Source organism: Ceratosolen solmsi, unplaced genomic scaffold (genome assembly GCF_000503995.2).
Source record: "Ceratosolen solmsi marchali unplaced genomic scaffold, CerSol_1.0 scaffold1, whole genome shotgun sequence".
Classification (NCBI taxonomy): domain Eukaryota; kingdom Metazoa; phylum Arthropoda; class Insecta; order Hymenoptera; family Agaonidae; genus Ceratosolen; species Ceratosolen solmsi.
Genome location: NW_011948415.1, coordinates 12150336 through 12165613, shown reverse-complemented (window position 1 = coordinate 12165613; position 15278 = coordinate 12150336). Strand labels below are relative to the sequence as shown.

Here is a 15278-nt window from a genome sequence, read left to right as displayed (position 1 = left end):
GAAGGCCGAGTGTCCCGCAGTCGCCATTTTTGTTGACTGTTTTTTTCTTCTATTTTATGATCAATTATCAATATATATATATATATATATATATAATATATATATATATATATAGTAGAAATATGGTTGAATTATTTTACACTAAACTTTTTCACGGCTTTATTCGAATTTTAATGAGAATAAAATATGTCTGCTTTGCTGTGCAGCAGATTTGGATTTTTTAAATTAATTATAGATAAGCATTTATTTGCAAGCGAGATTATTTAAAAGAAAATAAAGTAAAAGAAACTTTTATTCTTACAGCATTATATTCTGAAAATTTTTACGAATTTATAAGGGACATTATTATTGTTAATATATACGGATAAAAGTGGCAAGCAATATTTTAAAAATAAATACTAACTTTTCATGAAAATTGAGAAGTTTTTGAGATGTAAACGTTTTGTTATTTTAAAACGCTTATAAAATCGGTGTAGTATAGCTCGATTCTTTTATTTAATTAAAAGTTAAAAATAAAAATAATTGAATTAAAAATATTCTTTAATTTATTGTTTAAGCTGCGTTCATATATTTTTTTTATTATAAAAAGCCGCTTTTGAAAAATGTGTTAAAAAATTTATATCTTTTTGTGATAAAAATTAATTATATATTTAGCAATTGTAGCATCTTACGGGTGTATTTAACATTTACATAAATGTGAATTCCTTTATTATTTTGTTAACTTCAAAGTATTATAAATAATACTATTTAATTATCGATAATTATAAATCATACAATTGTTAATCGTTTAATAAAATTTAAATATCATGTGATTTTGATATACATAGTCTCTCAGATGTACTACAGTAGAGTTGTTTTGCGTAATTCAGAATTCAAGCAAAAGTTTAAATATCCTTTCTTAAAGCAAAATTTATGCACCTATGTAATACTTAAGTGAAAATTAACTCTTGAATATACTAATAAATCGCATACTTTAAAGCATCTTGCTGTTTTGCTAAAAAGAAGCATCAAAGTGTGAAATGTTTTCATTAGGTTTATTAAAGTTACATTTACATATATATATTTTTTATTTGATTACTTTAATGCAAAAGTCCATTGGTTAATAAGGCTTAGAGTAAAAATACAATTTGGATGATGGGTGCAAACAACCATTTGCTGAAATCATCGTAATAAAAAAAAAAACTTTTTAAAAAGTTTATAATTATATAATTATAATTGTGTATAATTTTAATTATCAATGAAAATAAAAATAATGTATCCCATTATCCTTTTAAATATCTTATAGGTACAAAAGTATAAAACTACATTCTTACAGATTAACATTCTCACACAAATGCAATACAAGTATTTCTTTCACAATTTTCTTCAATAAAATTGTAAATACAGTTTAATTTAACTAAAATACACTTATAACTTGTTTTTGTTAACTTAATATAACTAAATTATTTGTTATTACTTATACAAGTACTTATACAAGTAAATAATAATTAATCTAAAACTTTTGTAAGATGGCTATGTAAGATCTTTAACTGGTGCTTTGTTTCGTCATCTAAATGTAAATTATCCATAAGCGATGTTTCATTAAATGGCAATAATGATACGATATTTCCATTCTTCAAAGGAACATTAATATTAGCTGTTCTATCGTTTACTGTTGTTGAAACTAGTAGTGGACTACCTTGAGTACTGAAAACCATTTCTCCATCTTTTGGCTTTCTCAAAACATTAATGGCTGAGTTTAATCGCACTTTTGGAGTTATTACAAAACTGTGCATTGGTTTGGACGACGGTGTTTTCATATTGTCCTTTTTAATTGTCTTCAGAGCACTAGCGACATTTAATTTTGACTTTCTATCTCTTGACAAACTTCTTAATCTCTCTTTAGTTTTGTCTTGAGACGCACTTCTGGACCGGCGTTTAGGTTTTACATTCATTTTTGATGCTTGACTGACCGTTGATTCACTTTGGTAACCATCGTCAGATACTGCTGTTACTCTTTTTGGATTTGTACTTCGCAGTGGCTTAAAGGAACTTTTCTTCGACTCTTTAGTGATCCTGGGAGTTTTTGGGGGAATGTTTTCTTTTTTTGGACTATCATCAATCGTTAATAGTTCACGTAACGTTAAGTTTTGAATTTCCGTCGGGTACCGACTCAATGCAAGCTGCATGGATGCATCAAATTTCTGTTCCAATCCTTTAAAATCAAGTTCTAATTTATGAATTTTTAGCTGTACTAATCTATTAAAATCGCGACTAATCTGTTCATATCCGGCACTAGTTCGTTTTACTTTTCTCTGTTTAGTTCGTGGCATCTTTTTCGATTTTTTCTGAGTTTAATATAATCGAATAAATTGATTCTGTTGCCTGAAATGAAACATCAATTCGCGTATGGTTAAGATGTGTCAATGTTACTTTTATTATAAATGTATAGCAATAAATTAACTTCTAACTCCAATTACTCAAGCTTTTAAGCATAATATTAAAAAAAAAATAACTTAAACTCAATGAATTATTTACCTTACAACCATAAGAAACTCCGAAAAAATTGGCGGTATAAACCTCAATAACACAACCGACTTTAGCCTGTTCAAATACCTACAACGTTGACAGCGTTGCCAATTATTCTAGTCTCGTTTCCATTAGGCACTATTAGCGTTTTCAAATTTATTCATATAGCTATGCGCCTGCGTGTGTGAGCATATATGCATATATATATATATATATATATATGCATATATACATGTTTGTTTGTGGTAGTGGGCCCAGTTTTGCAAGCAATTATTTGGTGTAGTTCTCATGTAAATAATTATTATCATGTTTTCTGAAAAATGTTTTTATAATTTTATAAATACGTAATGCGTAATACGTTTAACGTTACGAATGACGCCATGTGTGAATAGTATTCAAAGAATTATTTAAAAATTTTTCTTTTCAAGCTTATTCATGTGATAGATATATTTTGTTTGCAGAATTAGGAAAAGTTAACCTGTACGGGTGGTTAATGGTAAAATGGTAAGTCGGTAAATTATTAATTATAATTATTAGTACCTAGAATTCGCAGACTGTTCAATATTCAATTAATTTTCTTATAATAGGCTTTTCCAATGAAAGATGTACGACTGCCTGAAACGATACCGGATTTATTGTTACAAAAGCATGCTGATTATCTTGTTTCCTACGAATCGAATAAAGATGATTATGTGAGTTAAATATGATGTATCGTAAGCATATCGTTTATTATTGAATTATAGGATTCTTGTTACAATTTTACAGATAAATTGTATGACAGAACATCTTCGTATGTCTGGAATATATTGGGGCTTAACTGCGCTCGATTTAATGGGTCAGTTAGATCGCAGTAATAAGGAAACGATCTTAGATTTTGTTAAAAAATGTCAGCACGACTGTGGTGGCATTAGTCCAAGCATTTGTCACGATCCACACATGCTTTCTACGCTTAGTGCTATTCAAATTTTATGTATATACGATGCTATTGATGTCATTGACGTTGAAAAAGTTGTGATATATATAAAAGAGAGGCAATTACCAGATGGCAGTTTTACAGGTGACATATGGGGTGAAGTGGATGCAAGGTTTACTTTTTGTGCAATTGCATCATTATCCCTATTGGTGATTACCATATTAATCACTATTATTTTTTTTATTTTTTATTTTTTTTTATTATTTTCAATGTTAAAAGTTTTCAAGTTTTTAGAGTCGTCTTGATGAAATAAATATTGATAAAGCTGTTGAATTTATTAAAAGTTGTATGAATTTTGATGGTGGCTTTGGTTCGAAACCTAGTTCAGAAAGTCACGCTGGTTTAATTTATTGTTGTCTTGGAACTTTATCTATAGTTGGTACAGTATATTCCATATACATAAATTTTATACACATTGTAGTTTTATAATAATTTTGATGAAAAATATAAGAAATATTTTCATTACACTCGTTCAATAATTTGTTTCATTTAATCAAAGGAATTTATAATATTGAATAAATGTTTATATATTTTAATATTTTGTTATGTAGTATTATATATTATTATAGAAAAAATATATAAAAAATATTGTTAATAATATTTCTTCACATGTTTAAATTTTATTCTGCGATAAAAAAAAACTATTACAAATATATCATAGGATGTAATGGATTAAAGTTCTTTAAAATTTAATAATAAATTGAGATTTTAACAGAATTAATAATGTTTTGAGAAAGTATAGATAAAAATATATACAAATCTATATTCATTGTTAAGTTTTTCATTTTAGTAATAACATGTAAATATTATTTAACAATAGGTCACCTGCATTTAGTTGACGCAGATAAATTAGGTTGGTGGCTCTGTGAAAGACAATTACCTTCAGGGGGTTTGAATGGGAGACCAGAAAAATTGCCCGACGTGTGCTATTCATGGTGGGTGCTATCTTCACTTACAATATTAGGACGCTTTCATTGGATCGACAAAAATCAATTAGTAAGAGTACCACTATATTACATAAATTTTAGTTATGCCATTGCACGCAATGATTTGATTTGATTGTTTTAAATATATTTAAAAATATTTTAATTAATTTAATTATCAAGCACACTTGTATCGCGACTAATTTTAATATTAATTTTAATTTTAATTTACAGGTGACTTATATATTAGCTTGTCAAGATACGGAAACAGGTGGGTTTAGCGATCGACCTGGTGACATGGCGGATCCCTTTCACACATTATTTGGTCTTACAGCTATTTCAATGTTGGGTTGTGACAAATCATTAAAAGAAATAAATCCCACATATTGTATGCCAGAGTATGTGATAGAAAGATTGGGTTTAAAACCTGATCGTTTAGATAGATTATAAAACTTTGTAATAAAAGAAACGAGATAATATATTCTATAATATAATTTTAAAACTAATTATGTGGTATTTTAAATGGTTATATTAATTAACGATTTATTATGTAATGACAACATGTATTTTTTTATTTGAAAATTTTAAAACTAATTATGTGGTATTTTAAATGGTTATATTAATTAACGATTTATTATGTAATGACAACATGTATTTTTTTATTTGAAATGTATGCATGTATGTATGTATATATATATATATATATATATATATATATATATACATACAAAGTATTTTTAATTAAATAGAACAACATTTAAATAATTAACTAATTTATTATTTATCAATATAATAATGATGTATGTGCTATTATTAATCATTAATAACTGATGACTGATCGACGATTGACAACAATCATTAAGAATAAACCAATACTAAACTTATTAACAATTATATGCGAATCATTTATTTTTTTGAGCTACCATTGGTATAATATATTTTTATGTGTTTATCAGCCTCGCTTATACATATGATTAGAAATAGAACTGCAATATGTAGAAACTTCATTACGTACATAATGGACATTATTTTTATTTGATAATGCTTTTATTTCTTAAGAGGATAGTTCACTAAGTTTCTCGATAATACAGAATATTTCATAATTACTTGAGCAACATATTATCCTTAAAAGATAGTACATGAGCATGTGAAACAGTACATCTTAATATTACAAGAAACCGTAAAAAAGTTACATTTTAATAACTAAATATAAATTTTTAATCTTCAGGACTTGGAGCACATATTTTTATCTAATTGTAATTAATGCCCTATTTAATTATTTGCATACAACTTTTTACTAATTATTCGTATAAGTTTCTCTAGTTAATAACTCTCATATCATATTCATTCTTATCAGACAATAAAAAGCTTTTTCTATTACCATTAATTCATTTTATTACATATTAATTATATTTTATTTATGATGTCTTGTGATTTCTCACATTGCTTCCTTACATATATCGTTATTTTACAAAATAATTTCAATAATAATTTAATTTTCAGATTTATTATAAATTACAATATCACTAAAGAATTATAAGTTAAGTTAAGTACTACTTGTAGTTCATAAAAAAAATCAATATATATATATATATATATATATATATATATATATATGTATTATAATTTAATATAAATATTAACAGTTTGAATACAATACTTTAATAGCTTTTAACAATGTAATAATAATATTCTATTAGTAATTTATCAAATACATTTTATCAAAGATAAAAAACAAGCGTTGAAAATATTTTTAATTAAAATCATACGTAATAAATTATATACATTTTGAATAATTTTCATTTAAAAGATATTAAAATTTACAATTTGTCTTTTATAATTAAATGTTTAAAATATATTTAACCAGGCTTTGTGCGTGAAACTATTTTGTAAAATTACATTAATTTTTTATACCTTTTTATTAACAAATTATTATTACTAATCTAGTTATTGTATTTTTTCCATATAGCGCTTTTTTAAGGGAAGACACGTGACGTATCGTGAAATTCGAAATTTTTATCATATTAATATATTCGCGCAAGCGAACGACTGCAATTCGTCTGAGGAATATACAAGACACGATGGTACGTTGCATATATATATATAATTATATATACACACGTAACAAAAAACTATTATTACATCTACATGCACTCATTTATACACGCACGCACACACGCACACGGATGCACGTACCATACGTACGAACGGGCTCGCATAAGCATGCACTAACACGTATGTGTTAAAAATAATTAAAAACAATTAAAAATAATAATTGTATAGGAATAGTTTTGATGTTCAAATTCAGTTAAATTCGGAATTGTTATAAATTTCTTATTCTGTAAGTGTAGAGAACATATTAAAATCAATTATTTGCGGAAAAAATATCAATTGCAACGTTTATTATTTAATCAAATTCGGCTATCGTTTATCAAATACATAATTACTTTCGTGCATTCTGTATTTTATTTTTACTATAAATTCGTTCAATGTATTATTATTAAAATTGTGTATATATAGTTATGTCATTTATGTTTTGTTTATGGATTGACGGATGGCTTGTGTTTCAAATTTAATTGAAAATAAAAGTCGGACATTCCTTAAAAATTCGGAATGTAATTTAATTACGATCTACAAAATACACCTCTGATTTAATAATTAAAACATTCACACACATGCACTAACTTGCGCGCACCCACATGGACATAACACACGCCCACTCCTAGCAATAAACAGTTACAATAAAATTTTGCTTACACATTCATAACGTTAAAAATTAGCTTTAGAAATACTTTCTACTTGCATTTTCCTCAGCATATTTCAATAAAAAACAATTTTACATATTGAAACATGGGAATATTCTTGAATTTTCATATATGATACTTTTGCAATATTATCTGTTAAACATATAACAAACTTAGATATATAAGCGATCGTTTTCTTGACTTTTTTCAAGAATATGCTTCACTAAACACAAACGAAGCCGTAATTTGCACATATTTAATAATATTCATCCGTTGTTTATTATTATCTATCAATCAATTCGTACCCAATATTAATTAAGTAAAAATATCTGTTTTATCATTCATTCCGTTCGAGCAAAAGCCTTAAGGTTACGACTTCGTTCGCATTATTCACATATATTTATGTCTTCACTTTTATATTTGTTTTATTTATTTATTCATGATTTATGTAGGTTATTTTTCTGATATTTGGCGTTCTTTCTTTTTTATTATTATTTTTTTTTTTTTCCCGGACCAGACACTCGAGTTGTTTATAATACGATGATTTGCAGTACAATTACTGGGTATATCGATACATTTTAAAAATATGCTCGATTCCATAATCGAATAATAATGAAAAACATGTAATATTTTTTGCATTTTTCAATGCTTTTAATTTATTTGCATTCGATCGAGTTCTTATAGATAATTATATGACGGTTTCATTTAATGGGTTGGCCAGTACAATAAAACTTTGGTAAAAATTTTAGCTTAATTTTTCTTACGCGAAGAGGAAATTATTGCGATTATTATATAAATATTTGACAAAGATTTTTAATAATTTGCTTGCTGCTTGATAGTAAATGTTACATGAATAATAAGCATCGCGTGAAAAAGAAACTTTTTTTCGCAATCTCTTAAATGATCCGCGCATACTATCAAATATTTAAGATATTTATTATATTTTGAATATTAACATCACCAAATTATAAATTAATTATGCAATGGCAAAATCGAGAAGATTCGCATGAATTTTATTGGACTTTATTTTTATATTAGATAATTGTAGTCTTTGGAATGGAGATTATTATTATGGGGCGAATAGTACAGAGTCATATAGCGTTTTACCTTCTCCGGTTTTAGGTATTTACTATGTATAATACGACTCCTTATATCATAATAATAATCGCATTAATAATTACTCTCTTACCAAAATAGGTGAAAAGCTCGCGCATTAGTTGCAATGCTTTTCTGCGAGTATCACCGATCGATGCTATAAATTCCTTAGAATAGAATATTTCTCATTGGCAATGACGATAGTATGCAGAGTAGAAAAGTAGTCGGAAAAATTATCGCTTTTTTAAAAGAGTGAAATTCCTTTCCAAGTTACTTAGAATGTAAACTTTGAGCAGTGCTTGGTAAGTGCACCCTATGACGTTGAAGTATCCCATTGCTAAGTGCGACCAAGTCGGAGACAAAAAGGGGAGAGACAATACGGGCAAGTAAGCAGGTAAGTCGGTACGTTCTTCACTTGCCCCGATAGATCTCGATGATGCGATCCTGATCGACGTACTCGAAGATGTGGGGAGCGTCCATTAGGATGCCGATCGTCCCTGCCGTGGTCACGATGAAGAATATGTAGAGCTGCAGTCGATCTATAACCATCGCTACGTATTTCCAGTCTTCTCGTGTCTGCACGAGAATCGAAATAAAATTTCAAACGTTACTTTTCTCAATTCATTTATTCATATTCCCTTTATTAACCATTTATTCGAGGATACTCTTCAGTCTCTTTGATAAAATGGCTATAACGTGCGCGAAATATTACTTATTCAAAAATAAGCAAAAAGTTTCTATCCATAATATTAAGACTATTTTAGTTTTTCTCCTTTCGGTTCATTGCCGGATGTGAATGTTTATTATTTTCATTAGTTTACTCAGCGCGGCTTTTAAATGTTTAAATTTCTTTCAAGCGCATATATGCCATCATCAATATATATTTGTAATGTATCCATAATTATATTAACAATAAGTAAAAACTAGAAGCTATTAATCAAATACCATAGATCAAATGCGATAAGCATTGAAAAAGAAGCTAAAAAAAATTTTAGGATACAGAGAGTTACCAAAATTACTTACGCATCATTAAATGAAATATTCAATGTTATTAAATTTGTCAATCGATTAATGCTAGATAATTGTAAATTATTGACATTTCAAATGATTTCCATAAGCGTTGGAATGTCCTCGAGTTGTGTGCAGCGCTCGTGAGTGAGGCGCGTGTGTCCCCGGGGCTAATGCATACCTGAATGTAGAGGTCCTCGTTGCGAAGATGCTCGGCGATGAATTCCACGGCTTCGGTAGCCTTGGTAGCCTCGGGACTGAGGAGCACCGAGTCCGAGCTCTCGGAGCCGCGCCTGTCGGCAAGGGCCTCCGAGCCTGCCGCACTCGAGCCGCCCGTGTGGTGGTTCTTTCGGTTGATTTTGCAGTTCGGGTGGTGGAGGTCAGACAGCTCCATCATCTCCATTTTAGGCTTGGAGGCAAGTGAGGCCGGTAGATGCTTAGGTAGCTCCGTCGGACTACCTGAGTACGTCGAGGTCGGCAACGTCACGTTCGGAATCTCCATCATCCAGCGCAGCCGCGTCTTCTTCGGTCGGCGCATCAACAAGATCGTCGGTAAAATTTTCAGGAAGATCCTGCGAGAATGGGACCCCAATTTATTAGTTCGATATTTGTGCTCATAGTTACTGGAATTCGCACTCTCAAAATAATTAATGAATATAATAATAATGAATATATAATAATAATAATAATAATGATAATAATGATAATAATGATAATGATAATAATGATAATAATGATAATGATAATGATAATAATAATAACAACAATGATGGGCGATAATATTGATGATGGTGATGATGATGATAATATGGACTTATTCTGTAAAGATTTCACGGTACATTATAATAATTATTTATGTAAAATGATTTTGAATATTACACTGCTTTTTTAAAACCATAATATTGCTTCAAATAAATCACAAGTTTTTAATAATTAAGGAAAATTGTAATGTAAGGAAGGGATATTATAATGTATTTCAAGACTTTACAATGTAATTTTTCAAATTTAAATTGGGGATGAAATATTATTTCATACGAAAGCTAACCTTTTGCGGTACTTTTTAGTTCACTAACTTCCTATATAAACTTGAAAATAGATTAATTTAGAATTTATCGCACTAAGTCCTTCCTTCTCATATAAATGGAAGATATAGATGTCTAAATCCGAAGGAATTTTTACATTTCCTATTCCTTTATAATAATTTTATTGAATTTGTTTGGTCGAAGGATAACGAGTCACGAAACATGATAATGAGCATGCATTATGCTATATTTACTCGACACATACGATTATTCTTTAAATTCACTGGGGTGAATGAGGTTTGAGCATTAAAGCCGAGTTGATGATTAACATTAGAAGGAGAGACAGAGAGAGAGAGAGAGAGAGAGAGAAAATAGACCTTCGAGTCATTTGGGGCATCCGGTGAGTGCGTGGCCCTCGGAAGTTCCAATTGATAATAACGACTGTCACCAAAATACTGACGGTGTTCATGATGAAGGTGAAGAGCAGATATTTAGCGATAAGCGGTAGCACGAGAGACGTTGGCGGCAATATTTTACTTACAAGTAACAGGAACACAACCAGCGATAGAAGAATACTTATTCCTGAGGACATAAATTTGTTAATAAAGCTATTAATGTTTCGTTGGTAATGTGTTACAAAAGTCTATGTATTTTTTTTTTAATTATGATTTCGTTTTACTGCCAATAAGTATGCAATTTATTTATATATAGCCTTATGCGAACAGAATTATAGATAAAGAAATATCGGTAAAATATAATGATAGATGAGTTAGTAATGGAATGAGGGAGAACAAGAAAAATAAAATATATATATATATATATATATATATATATATATATATTAATTTTCATAATCATTGATTATATGAAGTACATGTTAAATAAAAAAAAATATTAACCATCAAGATAAAGCTAAAATATTCCAATCTAATGATACAACGTGAAGTATATTCGTATAATACAATAGAGAATAAAATCATAATTTATCGAACAATATAAAATGAAATGTAAAGGATATGGAATATGTAAGCTGAGGATTAATTTTTTACTTCTATGTTGACTGAATTGGTTTTTATCTTGTGAAAATAAGATCTGGAGTAAAATTTACTTTTGTATTGTACTATTGAGAATAATGTTGTTGTATTAACGAATTCACGTGATGCGTTGTAATGTAAGAGACGTAGTTTAAATTGATAAGTTTCGTCGTGATATTTATGTAGAGATGTAAGCCATCGGTGTGCTGAGGCAAGATAGTTGATTGCAGCAGTGTTTTCGGAGGCTGGCAGGAGGTTTCGCTAAATTATTAACTATATTAAGGATATTAGTTCGCGAGCGAGTTAATAAACGATAAATAAGCTATCATTCCGTGATAAAGGTAAGTGATATTACCGAGAGTGACTTTCTCGCCGGCTTCTGCTGGCAAATAGAAGACGAGGACGCAGAGGAAGGAGATGAGAACGGTCGGCAAGATCAAGTTGACCGTGTAGAATAGGGTTTTACGACGGATGATTATGTAAAAGGTGATGTCCGTCTCGGTGGGGAACTCCTCGTAGACGTTTAGGAAGGCGGGTACGTTTATGATGTCCCACGTGCCGCACTTCCAGTAATCCGATAGGTCGACGAAGTTCTTGTCGTTGTAGAGGGCTAGCGAGACCTGATCGCCATTGAATGTCCACGAGCCGAATTTCATGATGCAGGTCTGCTGGTCGAATGGAAAGTACGTGACATCGATAGTGCAGGAGCTCTGGTAAATTGCGGGTGGCACCCACAGTACTTCGCCGTTAGGGTAGATCAGGACGTTGCTCTTGTAACGGACCTCGTAGTTCCCGTCAGCGCTGCGCTCGTATGGCAAAGATCGACCAACCATTATTTTTCATTGCTTTTCTCTCTCTCTCTTTTTTTTTTATTTTTTTTCTTTTATGGTGGAGAGGATCTAGGGCTGGAGCATATTAAAATTCACGCCATGTTACGCTTTACAATTAATGAATTCGGAAACATTATCTATGGCCGCTTGGACAAGGCAACAGATTAATATTACATAATCAGAACTCGCAGCTCGATAAGTAGGCCTGTAAGGACATTATAAACTTATACAAACTTCTTTACATTATTACAACGTTATGAAAATCGAATTTTAACGACCATTCATTTGCTGTATGGTATGTTTCAATTAATAATAGTTCTCCGTGCTTTTTTTGTTTTGTTTTTGTTTTGTTTTAATTTGTTTGTAATAAGTTCCTCGAGCATTATACTTTTCGAAAGTGGAAAAAACAATAGTTACGACAGTTATTCGTATAAATTACAAATTATTTAATACGTATCTCATATTAATCATCGATTAAACAGAAAGAAAACCATATGGTTTTAATATTAATTAGCATTTGTCTATAAATAAGTTAGTTAATAAATATCAACGAAATTGTTTGAAATTGATGTGATTCCGATAAATGACAAATTAAATAACAACAATTTAATTGTGATTTTCATGTTAAGACTCATTGTAATTTTAATATGCAATAAAATTTGTTCATAGGATCACTAACATTTCATTGCATTGCAATGTAATACAACTAAATTCCTAATAATCTAATAATTCCGTCAATACAATTTTTTTTGCAAGCCAAACCAATTTATTTAATTAATCAATGTCTTTAAGGCCGAAGTTCTTAATAAACTATTTTATTTATATTTCTTCGTTTAAATCATTGAATTACCATAATTTGTGTATTCAATTAATTTAGTTTTACAACGAGTGTTTCTTAATTTATCGGTCAATTCGAATTACAATAAATACTTATTTAAAGTGACAATGTTTCTGATTTTATATTCTAACTGGAATATTATAACGTATTAGAAAAATTAAAATTTTTTAAAATTATTATTCTCATTTAATTGTTATGCACGTAATAATTATTAAAAGCTTATTAGCCATTACAATTGTATTATTATTACAATTGTTTTTAATAGATTAGGCCAAATCTTTTGAATATTATTAATCAGTTTTCTTTATCAAGTTTAGCCACATAAGGATGATTTAATCTAAGAATTTAATAATAATAATAATAATAATAATTTTAATCATAGATATTTAATAATGAATATTTGATTGAAAGTATTGAATTTAACGAATGTTGGGATAATATAATAATAAATTTTGAATTTAATGAACATGAAATGATTGAACATATTAATTTTGTAAATATTAGACGTGAACACGTATATATATATATATATATATATATATAAATATATATAATATAATAATAATATATAATAATATATATAATATATAATAATATATAATTATATATAATAATAATATAATAATATATAATAATATATACTATATATATATAAATATATATATATATATATATATATATATATAATATATAGTAATAATTTATAAGCAAAATTCTCAATTTTATTTTCTATTCATTAGGACGCTATGGATTTAGCGATATATGCGTTTTAATTATTTTTGGCTATTAGGGCCTCAATTAGGACGATGGATAAAAATTCTTTTGAAATAATAGTCTGCCTTAATTTATTGAATACGAAAAATAATTAATAGAAATTTCGATTAAAAAACGATGCCACTTACTTATTGAAGAGTACTATATCTGGTTTCCAAACTTTATCGGGCGGAAGTCGAAGAACCGAGATTCCTCCATAATCAGCCTCGTCCCACTGCAGCTGATAGTCCGTCCACACGAACCGTAACCAGACGTTCGATTTCATAATCTGGTTCTTCTCATTCTGAAAGTACCGAAAAATTATCTCACGCTGAGATAAAATGCGTCTCGCAAGTTTCGGCAATTAGTCGCGCTGAGCATACGTGCCACAGTGATTAAATAAGTTAATGAATAATTAACGCGCCAGGCGAGCACTCGCTCTGAGTAAACATAAAGTTAAGTGACGGTAGCAGCAGTGGAGACGGGGGTAGGATACCAAAGAAAAGGAAGGGCGTTGAAGGGTCTGGGGGTAGGGAGGCCATAGTCCGGCCATAGTCGCAGTAAACAACTCACGACGTTGATGAGCTGGACGAAGGCGAGGCCGAATTTGACGTTGACGGTGTCGGTCATGTTCTGCACTGGCCTGATGAGCTTGTTGTAGCCGCGGAAGAGGTCTCGCACCAGCCTCTCCTCGTCCTCGGAGCAGAGTCCTGTGAAAAACGAAGGAAGGGTGAGGCGAGCCGTCTCCCTGATTAATCGATGAATCTCAATGTTGGACTTACCAATGCAAAATATCGCTGAGATAAACAAGAGGCGCGCGAGCCTTACGGCGAGACGCATCTTCGTTGCCTCGGGACGGGCGTGTTTCTGACTCCCCGCGACGGTTCCGCGCGAGAAGAGAGCCACCCCCAAAATCAATATCCGCGCGCGCACGCAGCGGGGGTCGCTTGGCTCGGCGGATTCCGCGCTTACCGACGCGGGGCTACTTCGCCACAGACACGTTGGACGCGCCCCAAGATCCGGAGCGACCCCCGGCGGTCCATTGAGAGTTATTGAGGCACGGCGAGTCCTCTCCTTCCGTAGCTTTAAACTTAAGTTCAAAGTTCAAGCCGCGCCAAGGTGGTGGCTGGCTACGAGGAAATTATTAGGTTGAAGTTCTGTAGCGGCGGTATGGCTCGCGCTTGACAAAGTCGATCGTCGTGGTCGACATTGTTTTCAACATACAACATAATTTCACCGATACTTTTCTTGACTTACAAGAGACAGTCATCAGGGCACGTCACATTCGTCAATTAATACGCACGGATGTGCCTTTCGTATTAGCTTGATCACGAGCACGTAATGCAATATAACTCGAAAAAGGACCAAATAAAAGTAAAGGGACGTATAGACAACTTTTATCGCAAAGGAGTTTCTATTCGCTCTTTTCTCTTTTTTTTTTTTTTTTTTTTTTTTACTTTTAATTAGTAATTTTTCTGCTTTTAAACTAATTTCATTCAATGAGAAATTGATCGTAATGAACATTTTCTAAATAATTCAAGCAAAACTTT

At 30.3% G+C, this 15278-nt stretch overlaps 3 protein-coding genes across 4 annotated transcripts in view; 1 reads left to right on the top strand and 2 right to left on the bottom strand.

Moving 5' to 3' along the window:
* Positions 1–4911, top strand: part of betaggt-II (geranylgeranyl transferase type-2 subunit beta) — a 10984-nt gene extending 6073 nt beyond the window's left edge. The window contains exons 2-7 of one of the 2 annotated variants that reach the window (XM_011508001.1): positions 2970–3012; positions 3096–3200; positions 3274–3630; positions 3716–3860; positions 4302–4477; positions 4639–4911. In XM_011508001.1, coding sequence (XP_011506303.1) covers positions 3010–3012; positions 3096–3200; positions 3274–3630; positions 3716–3860; positions 4302–4477; positions 4639–4854 — 1002 coding nt within the window. In that variant the 5' untranslated portion in view covers positions 2970–3009 and the 3' untranslated portion in view covers positions 4855–4911. Of the gene's footprint in view, positions 1–2816; positions 3013–3095; positions 3201–3273; positions 3631–3715; positions 3861–4301; positions 4478–4638 lie in introns of those variants that run through there. The other variant, XM_011508000.1, reaches the window with a different exon arrangement.
* On the bottom strand, positions 1437–2623 carry borr (borealin-related). The gene is made up of 2 exons (XM_011507999.1): positions 2518–2623; positions 1437–2364 (listed from the first exon to the last, which is right to left on the bottom strand). The coding sequence occupies exon 2, from the start codon at positions 2310–2312 to the stop codon at positions 1488–1490; it is 825 nt and encodes a 274-aa protein (XP_011506301.1). The 5' UTR covers positions 2313–2364; positions 2518–2623; the 3' UTR covers positions 1437–1487.
* Positions 4912–8298: 3387 nt separating the features above from the next.
* nAChRbeta1 (nicotinic acetylcholine receptor beta1) lies at positions 8299–14938 on the bottom strand. The gene is made up of 7 exons (XM_011507998.1): positions 14511–14938; positions 14302–14438; positions 13878–14032; positions 11663–12108; positions 10651–10855; positions 9433–9823; positions 8299–8819 (listed from the first exon to the last, which is right to left on the bottom strand). The coding sequence occupies exons 1-7, from the start codon at positions 14566–14568 to the stop codon at positions 8655–8657; spliced, it is 1557 nt and encodes a 518-aa protein (XP_011506300.1). The 5' UTR covers positions 14569–14938; the 3' UTR covers positions 8299–8654.
* Between the last annotated feature and the right edge of the window lie 340 nt (positions 14939–15278).